This window comes from Varroa destructor, unplaced genomic scaffold (assembly GCF_002443255.2).
Source record: "Varroa destructor unplaced genomic scaffold, Vdes_3.0 BEIS01000003.1, whole genome shotgun sequence".
NCBI classification, from domain to species: domain Eukaryota; kingdom Metazoa; phylum Arthropoda; class Arachnida; order Mesostigmata; family Varroidae; genus Varroa; species Varroa destructor.
In genome coordinates, this window is record NW_019211456.1 from 54305626 (window position 1) to 54316130 (window position 10505).

Genomic DNA, 10505 nt, shown 5'->3' on the forward strand with positions numbered 1-10505 from the left:
AAAAGGTATGTTGGCTCTTTTATGTGCCTATCGATCCAGTCAGTGATTACCGGAATGAAGATCCTAATGCGACTTCCGGTTTTCTATATAAAAGACCTTTTTAATGGCTTCATTCATTCATCACTCTTGAGGTATTAAGGGATCATATCGCCTGTATTTACCACGAAGCTTTTATATATTTCTGAAGATTATGTTTGTTGTAAGCTGTCCAGATAGCTTGAGTGTTTCAAAAACAAACGGACCAAGCGGGTGCGCGACCAGCAAATTCCTGTATTTAATTAATTGAGCCCGCTATACGTCTGATACCTGTACTTGTGGTTATGAGTAGGGAGTTTAAAATCTATGTAGAACAATTAGTGACTCAATGTTCATATAAGTATTCATATAAGTATTCATTTACTCATGAAGTCCTTAACCCTGTGAAAAGATCCGGAAAAGGCCGGCCGTTCTCAGGTTGTATTCTGTAATCTAAGTAGAGTCTTTATGGTACCCTAAAGTTGTTCATCGAAGTAATACTCGCGCAATGCTTACGCTTGGCATAATAGAAGTACAAAGCCTGGTTGAATGAGTTTTCGAGTCGCACATTGGATGGCACCGTTGGCTGTCAGAGACATAGCGTCAGGCATTCCAAAGGCCCTTCCAAATTAAAATAAATAATGTAAGGGCTGCTTGATTGATCATTGTACGGCGTTAACTTGCACTGTACGTACATGAGGTACCGTAGAAATTATATAAAGCTATCTGTTCTAATAGACTGCTAGTAAGAAATAGGTTTTTAAACACAGCCTTCTTATTGAAGATTATCATATATTTTCATTATGGGTTGCAAAAACTTGAAAAACACTGTATCTAACACTTATAGACCACAATGTCTTATACGAACATTTTCCGACTGGATAACAAGATATAAGCCTCGTATTATTATCAGCCAAATGTATAGTAAAGTCTGGCTCCAAGAAATACAAAATTTGAATCTTATTAAGCTTACATATTTTACTACTTACATTATAAAAAAGAGGTAACGTTCCAGTTGCATAAAGTGCGATCATTGCTATAAGGAAGGATCTATCAGGAACGAATCAATGAACTTTTATCATTGACTTTCATATCATAGGAACGAGAGATTTCACGGGAATTACAGCAATGAAACACCTCACGCATGCGATAAACGTCTCTCACAGTCAATCAAAACCCTTTCAGTTAATAAACTATTTTTATAAAAATAGTTCAATCATATATTGAAAAACAGCAGGTCTGAGCTGTCGTCCCTAGCACCCAAGCCACAAAAGAAATAACCGACTGCAGCGCCCCGAAGGCATCTTTATCATTCAGAATAATAAGCCTAGAAGACATGTTAGAACTGCATGAAAATAACGTAAGAAACTTCTGCAGACTTCTGCAGTGCCTGAATTTTTTCAATAGGGCCTTTAGGGGCTGATAGCAGGCAATAGTGGAAAATAAGTTATAACATATTTTTTTCAAGAATCAATAAGAAATTTCCAAATTTACACCATCTGAAAGTAGGCTTGTATATAAATTATGTTCATCTTTAGATAATGTGCCTAGGATTTTTCCGATTAAATGTTAGGCAAATTGAAGAGGAAGACAGGAAAATTTTTTGATTTTTAAACTCGTGAATAAGCAAGGACTGTAAAATTCATTTTTGATTATATTTGTACGGATCTATCCGTCTCAATATCAATTCGACCCGACACAGAACCTTCTTTGATTATTTGCCTAATAGTCTTCTTCATTCTTAATTCGTTTTTTTTCCGGTTTTCCTAGTAAGCGTGTATCTGTACTAGACCGTTCAATATTGGTTTTAGATATTTTATAATTTGCACCATTAACGGCCAAGTTTCCATCCCCCTGTATACATACATCCTTAGTATTCACCACTATTTTTTTATTTTTAATTTTAATTGGACCGGCAATTGTGGCAGAGTTTACAAATCCAGCAAAGTCACATATGGCAAGCGGTTTCCTCGATATTAATAAATAAGGAATTGCCACCATAATTATTTATTTATGCTTAATTGTTCAGGCGCCTTATGTGAAACTGAATGTAATGTTAAGTGATTTTTCTCCGTATTCTACAATCGCTTATTGCAAAAAAATGGCCTCAAAGTTTTGTTAAATATTTTTGACAGACATGCCATAACAAGAGTGATTAAGACTGCGGAATTTTAACACAATCTACGTTAAAAGCGTTGTTTAACCATTTGGCGTTCTTTAATGGCTGGATGTTTCGTATTCTACGTCCGGCACTACCATTATGCATTCTGACAGACGGCTGGCTCCTATCACGAAATACTGTCTTATGCTTAGATTCAATCAGTACCACCATATATCCCTAATGTTACAGCCAAATACAGTACCCACTAAACTACCACGGGAACCATGTATTTATGATGAGAGTGTTGTAGCCACACTGTATTACCAGCCATGTCAAAGATTCGTATTAAAGAATAGCTTCGCGTAAGATTGAAGTGATCGGACCCGAATATTTCGCTCTTTCGTGAATCTTGATAAAGCACAAAGCTATTACGACATATCTGACCTGCTTTCTAAAATAATCAAAACAATACTCCGTTTAAGCAAATTAGCTACAACCAAGATCAAGGCGGCTGCATGGATTGTAACGATTATATTTTGCTAAAGCGCGGATTTCATATTATTGGCAATGTAAGAAATCAATTTTGAATATAATACAACTTGCTCGGCCGCCACGCCTGGCCATGACTCCATCAAAGCAAAAAAAGAGTTTGTTTATAGTGGTATAAGTGAATATAGAGGCTTTTTATGGTATGACCTACAGAACTTGCTTTCATCCATTTCCACCGATTTTCAGAAATTAGTCATAATTGAGGACGACAATGAATTATATCTCAACAACGAGTGGACCTTTTACGTAAATAAACAAATGCTCGACTTTACGAAATATCATTAGATAATAGCTGTTATAGTTATATTTAATAAAAGTATGAGCTTCTGAGCCTTGGCTCAGGCCATTTGGTTCAAGTTGATACATATACCCGCAACACGATAATCAATAATACATCAATTATAGTTTCAAATCCTTGTTACGTATTGCAATATGTGCTTCATATTTACTCATCGCTGTTTGATTGAGTAACGACGTTGCCTGTGCAGACGTTCATATACTATATTTGCACACAGAACTTCTGCGAAATCGACTAGTACGTACATTTGTTGTGCATTCAGTACGTTACACTGCGCTTCACGACTCTGCACAGTATGCGTGCCTCTTGCGTATTTGTAGCAAATAACTCTACCATGCACGACACTTTGCGATATCTAAGATTATAGTAAGATCTTTCAACAGAAAAAGCGGATCTAGATTGACCAAATATGGAATTTGGGAAGTGCTTTATTTGCGCACAATGTAATAATAAGCGCTAGTGACACACAAGGTAACTCTCTAGAGGTGCTGCCGGGATAGCTTCATGAAAGGAGATATCATCGTTCCGAACAAGACCAGGAGTCCTAGGTTGAAGCATCGAAATTAACTCTTTGTTATTAGTATTAGCTTTGACGGTTTGGATCATTTATTTGCTTGCATAATATGTACTAGTCCATTTTAATATTATGGACTATTTGTAACTGAATAGGTCCGTTTGATCAACCAAAATTAAATAAAAATGACTTCTTCGGTATTGAAGAACTATTGAATTATATAACATATACTACGGTAAATGTATTAGTCTATAGACACTAGTCATGCAGATTAACGCTCTCATTCGCGGGGACGTCACCCCTTACCACAAAATTAACAAAAAAAAGTTAAGAGACAATGCAACTAAGGAAAATAATGGGCAATATCTGTAAACCTAATTGATGAAAATATAACCTTGGAATAATGTATCCCTTCTACTCTTTTTTCTCTCACAATTGAATTACACGTGCCCATTTTAACCGGACATATAAGGGCGGTATTTTTTTAAACAAATCTAATGATTCATGGTTGATTAGCTTGTTGAAAAGGTTATGGTTTACAACGCCGACTAATAATTCGAATCCTTAATCTGCTTGTATAGAGATCTATCGATCTAAAAAAGTATCGCAGCGCTTCCATAACGCAGAAAAAGAGCGCAAGGATGACAAGTAAAATAAGAAATTCGCCGCACTCACTTGTCATTTTTTTGTATTTCAATAAACAGTTAAAAAGCGCTATCTATACAAGGTGCGTTATTTATTTAAACGCTAAGTACGGTAATTTAATTGCATTCCTATTTCGTTTATTTCCCTCCTATGATTCGCCAGATTATTTGGACTTAATTTCTACATACGTTTGTAAAGAGTATATAGATATCTATAATTTCTATTCACGTAAATGTATAAAATGTGAACAAGGGAAAACTGTACGGTAGGTCTCTCGATGTCTTAGCAGTTTTTTGCCTTGATCTTAACCCGCAAGGTAAGTACGCTTACCAGCTGCGGACTATTGTAATCTAATATGCCTAACGCTTATCTTCATCATCCGTAAAAACATACGCGCAACAAAGCAATAAAGAAGGCATGACGACAACGACGAAAGTGACATATGAGGTGCTAACAACAATAACAAAGAGTCACTAACACCGGAAATATTACCACGTGCCAAGACGCAGCGATCAGCGCCCTCTATCTACTTATCTATGCCTAAGTCATATCTGTTGGCTAACGAGTAATCATCTATCGTCTGCTTAATGTATGCGCGAAGTCGTCACACTCATTCGTAAGCAGGCAATCGCTGCGGTAACACCTCGTGGAGACTTGTACGTAACTGAAAGAATATAATATCTCGGAGCGATGCCGGTGCTTGGAGTGTGCGAGATAGAGCAGCAACTCATGGGTAGAAAATCAGGACGTGAACGCGATGTTAATCACCGTGGGAGTGAGCGCGAGAGTCGTGCCCGACGTGGGCGTCGCTATCGCAGTAAGTACGGAAGTGAACTGGTAGTTTATAACTGCAAGAGAGGGCAACTTGCACCACGATTGTACGATGGGTCGGCCACAGCATAACACGTGTGTATTCAAGCTATTCATTTTAAGAATTATCACAATCTACAAATTCGATTTTTCTACTTCATTAGCAGACATTCTAGTTTTGTCAATATATTAAAGCTTAGCTTCCACCCAAGGTCAGTTTGCATAAGTTGACAATTGTAAGTACTCGTTGCTTCGTTTGTGTCGAACTATTTGTTCGTCTATTTTGTTACTATATATAAATCGGTTAGCATATACGTCGTTGTAATGGAATTTGAAGAATCACGAAGTTTATCGCGAAATAATAAGAGATCTCATTGACACGTATTTTTTCGAATGTTAACAATATTGAAGATCGATGTTTCCAATAACATTGCTTTGTAAATATATGTAGATGTAAACTAGCTCAATACTTTTCCTTGGTTGAATAACGACCACGTTGTTCGTATTGTTCGATGGGTAGGCACATCCTATGATTCACGACCTCGGTCACATTCTGCTCCGAGACTACGAAGCGGTTCTGTAGCGTCAACAATGTCAGTGAGCTCGCGGCGTAGCGGAGGCCGTGGTGGCCAGTCGTCTCATGGAGGAGAAAACAACCATGGTCATCAGAACTTACCTTCACTTAAGAACCTTCGAAAGCAATTACGCAGTCACTACAATGAAAAGGTGATGGCGATGGTGGCACGTTACATTGATGAGATGGAACTGAATGCAGAAATAGTTAACAATATCAACTATCTACGTCGTTGCCGACATCTCGGTATCATTCCGAAGGAATATTGGATGGTAAGCGTTTTTCCATTCGTCCTATATCTGTGTTATTTCGAAATATTTTCCCTCATTATTTTTATAGTTCATTTGTGTTTTTATGAAAACATATTTTATCTGTTCACTCAAGAAGAGGTTTGATGCGTTGTGGGCTGCACACCGTGAATATCATATTTTCGGTTTTGCATGTAAAATAATTTCCAATGATTAGCATGCTACAATGATTTTATGATCGTATAGTTAGTATGCTAAAAGTAAAATCTAATGCACCAATGAATGTCCTAAAAACAGTACTTATTTTTCTCCATGTCACTCTAAAATTTTCTAAGAATTAAGTGAAAAAAAAGATGTCATTTAGCTAACACTGTCATTAGAATACCTGGTCTATTGATGATTTGGTGGCTTGAAATGAGAACCTAAAAAAAGTGGTTTGAAGTGTTGGCAATATTGAAATAGCTTTTGACGTAGGAATGATTACTTTCCTACAGTTTTGTGAATTTATCTAGATTAGCTCAGTGAGATTACATAGGATAGTTGGATAAGTGTCACGCAGAAGTATAACATCCAATAATTCTGAATTTATTAGGTTGGATATTAAGCCTCCGCTGGTTTTCTACTGAATAGAAATAACGACATTCTTTATTCCTGTGACAATTTTATTTTTTGTTTCTCCCATTTTCCCACCCAAATGATGCAGGCCATCCCGCCAGAAGATTATCTTGAAGTCCTTCAACCACTTTCGGGTTCTCGATTCGTGTCGAAAGAACAGCCATAAAGGTGATTGCTCAGTAAAAGGAAAAAATCCTTCGGCGGGAAATCTATGGGTTCAAGGTCCCGAAAATATGGAGGGTCAATGAAACAATTCGAAGTCTAGAAAGGCGGATTTCACAGCGTCGGCCATTAGTGGCCTTGCGTTGTCATGGAGCAGGATGATTTGACCTTGTCTGTCGGGTCTTCTCTTTTGAATAGTCTGATGGACTCAGGGCTAAATAACGTACTAATCTACTACCCAGGTCATAGGAATATTAAGTCAATCATCAGGTGAACACAAAGCATATTTGTTAATTGAAGTTCTGGTTGGAATCTTGGATTCTTCCTAAAGCCACCTGTTCTGATCTCTGGTTCTGGTTGACGGACACACACCTTGCATTACCGGTGACAATTAGATGCAAAAATCGGTCATTGTGACCGCGCGACGCCTGATATGAGGCAAGATGTTGATGCAGCGTTAAGCCGTAATTGCTTCGTCGGAGTCCAAAGTTTCTGTAAATCCAGGGATTTGAGATGGTTGGTGACGGTCGTGTGGCTGTAACCAATTTTTTCAGCTAAAAAGTGAGCTTATCGACCGTGACCTTTCAAAAGTGCTTTCAGATAGTCGTCATCAAACTTAGATCGTCGATAAGAGTGGGAGATATTCTTTAGATTTCGGATATTGTTTTCAAACTTGACAAAAGCACTTGAGGTCTTTCGATAAAGCTATTATCATACAAAAGGCAAATGTGTTACTGTTTCGACAGCGTTTTAGCCTCGACGAACTGTACGGCTCAGAAGCTGTCGACAATACATTTGAAGAACATTCATCTTTAACGAGTTACGCACTCACTACACTATACCGTTACAACATGCTGTTGGAACAGGACAATCGTTTTCCAACGGTGTATTCAAAGTAAACAACCCATGAGGAAAAGTGCAGAAAAAAACTTCAAAAAACGCGGAAATCAACTTAAGTCGATGCTTAACTTGCGTGACATACATACCAACGTTTTTTCAGATGTTACTAAACCAACAATATTCTAATGGTAACAGCGAGATGTTGCAAATGTGTTGTGTGTATTTGTTTCGTAGATCAACTCTTCTATACGGAATACGAGAGAAGCAGTTCGCATGCTCGATGAATGCTCGTATCGTCTTATGTGTCACGATCAGCAGTATCACATGCTACGTAGGGCACAACTTACGAAACAGTTGGCACGCACTGAGGACCAATTAAAGAAGTTGCTTTCCCAACAGGACCATCAACGTCTCTGTGCTGTTGTGAAAGAGCACCGCAGCGGCATCTTTTCGCATATCCGTGACGAACAGCGAAAAGCTGTGGACAGTCTTCGTAAGGTTTGTATGTTAATATTGCATACCTACCTTTTTATTGAATGTAAACTATACACGGAAATGAATTTGCTAAGAATGTTTGGCTGAAATCAGTGTGAATCAGTGAAAAATAGTGACGTACAAGTGTAGCTTTTTACATCTGTGTATTAACCCCAACTACAACGGGGTTCAAGCGTGTGTAGCGTGCTTTCTTAACTATAGTGGTATGTGGCATAATCTGACGTTCCGTTTTGTTATATGGTTTGAATCTGTAGTACTCTACAGTATGGGTTCTTTTATATTACCTTTGATGGTATGAGCCGCTCGATGGAAGAAAGCAGAAACAGCTGCTTTGATGTTAACATCAATACTGTTGTCATGTCAGAGGAAGACATGACGATTATTAGATAACAGTACGCAGAATACAGATGCTTAATAGCTCAATCTAAACTGTATAATTTTTCGAACACTCGTAGGAAGTCGAAGACTACCAAAGCTACTTGAAGGAGAAGAAAAAGCCCCGCCGCAACGCCGCCGATGGTGCAGGAAATAACAGTCATCGCAGGACTCGTAACAAGAACAAGGAAAACCGACTTAAGGACGACATCAAAAACAGCATCAGCAGGTCAAAGTCTGAAGATGATGACAACATCAGCCACAACAATAACACGGGATCACGAGATAGCGACGGCGAAGATCCAAATGCTCATCGCGTGGAACGCCGTACTGCGGGGTCCGCATCGTCACGCGAAGACGGATCCGTCAGTGACGAGTAATGAACAGTGGTTTCGCTGAAAAATAAACGCCAATAACCAACATGGATTGCTGCGGCCGCGGAAATTCTGAATGGAAAGCCGATTTATGCTTATATATTTCAGTACAAATAATGACGCTGACGATATAGGTTCAGAATCAGACGTAGGCGACTGAAATGTCCACTGTTCGAAGTCGACAGTGTCCAAGGAAGCGTCATTCCAACAACATAGTTTTTGGATCAGATCTCGTATTGGTATATTATCATGCGTGCTAGCAGCATGTCGGTTACGGTCGTTGTGAGTAAGGTAAATAAAACCATAACACCTCTTGCAATTAAGTGTTGGATTTTTATTTACATATAGCTAGTTCAGTCCTCTCTGTTCACTGATTTTTTTTATCACTTTCGCTTCTACTGATGCTCTTATTAATCATAGCTTAGTAGATATTCACTGGGTATTTGAATTTAAGTCACGGTTTGGATGCCTTCACGAGGAGATGTGAGCCGACAGGTCTAGCGTTTCAGGTTTATTTAACACTTGCATGCGTTTTTTTACAGATCAGTTTCGTAAGTAAGAAAGACATCATTATCATTCTTTTTAGCATCGGTCTGTTTTTTGTGTTTTGTAATTTCAGTTTTTCCTGACAAGCGTTTAGGAATAGAACATTTGACTTTAACGTATCCTAAGAATTAATGTTGCATGTTTACTACCAAAAACCTAAACTAAAAAAAAATCATCCGACTACATCCGAGATTAAATTTGGCAAGTTAAATATCGAAGGTGAGAAGGGATGGCAGCTGGGCGAACAAAAGTTTTTAGTTGCATAATGATGAGTCTACACATGTCTATGAGACAGAACATATCATGCAAAGATTGAATAAATGAGTCAGTAAACGTCATCCTTAGGTTCCGATATCTACGATGAAGGAGCCCGCAGATGTCACATAGTCTGCGGCCTACACTTTATGACCATTTAACAGCTCTCAATGTCTCTCCTCAATGTCGCTGCGACACCATTTCACTTCAGTTACGCTTTTGTTGTAAATGCAAAGTTCCCGACTCTATTCCTTAAAAGTAACATTGCACAAAGGTTAAATATAAAATTGAATTATCAAGTTATGCTGAATGGCAAGCAAGGATGTTTTTTGTACAATTTATAATGACAATAACTATTGGTGACGCTCGTGAAAAATTAGGCAAAATATTAAAATAAAAAGCAGCACGTGACATTTTTATAGTATTATTCATTTATTGACTGAAGAACCAGGAAAAGTGAAATTCTCATCGGAATATAGAAAACAATATATAAAAAAGCTCCAAAAAACGATCAGAAAGTATCATTTTCTTGTGATTCCGTTATATTAATACACCAATTGACCGTTCATTTACATGCATTATACATTACTTTACCAATATATCACGCGAGTTTCGTAATTTTGAGACGCAAATATTTCTGCAGTGCTCAAACGCGGTTAATGAGTAACACAAATTGTTTAACGGAACTATTATCAAATAGAAATAATAATGTGCGTTATTGGGTCATGCTTTTACACAACTGTGACACAAAAGTTTATTCAGGGTCACCAAAAAGACGCTTCATATCAGGATCTGTTAACCAAGCGATAAGTTTGGTCAATAATTTCGATTTGTGTGTACCCCAAGATTTTCAAAGCCTTGAATGGTTTGTAATATGTGAAGAAGTCCTTCAAGTCTTTTAAGTACAATCATTAAATAGCATGCCCCAAGAGACTAGGGCTAGGAAGTGAACTTTCGATGCCTGAATTTAATAATTATATTTATACATTCCGATTAACGCGATGTGACATGGATGATATAAACACTGAAAGGCAAAAGGAACAAAGTTGCTTGGCTAAATTGACGATATAACACGTAATTCTTTGCTTA

At 37.8% G+C, this 10505-nt stretch overlaps 1 protein-coding gene across 2 annotated transcripts; it reads left to right on the forward strand.

The window, feature by feature from the left end:
* The first annotated feature begins 4711 nt into the window (after window positions 1–4711).
* Window positions 4712–8938, forward strand: LOC111246950 (uncharacterized). 2 transcript variants are annotated; one of them, XM_022797387.2, is made up of 4 exons: window positions 4712–4939; window positions 5453–5778; window positions 7771–7869; window positions 8322–8938. In XM_022797387.2, the coding sequence occupies exons 1-4, from the start codon at window positions 4813–4815 to the stop codon at window positions 8619–8621; spliced, it is 852 nt and encodes a 283-aa protein (XP_022653122.1). In that variant the 5' UTR covers window positions 4712–4812; the 3' UTR covers window positions 8622–8938. The 2 variants fall into 2 exon arrangements, with proteins under 2 accessions (XP_022653122.1, XP_022653121.1); XM_022797386.2 differs by having other exon boundaries at window positions 4715–4939; window positions 7606–7869.
* Window positions 8939–10505: the final 1567 nt, after the last annotated feature.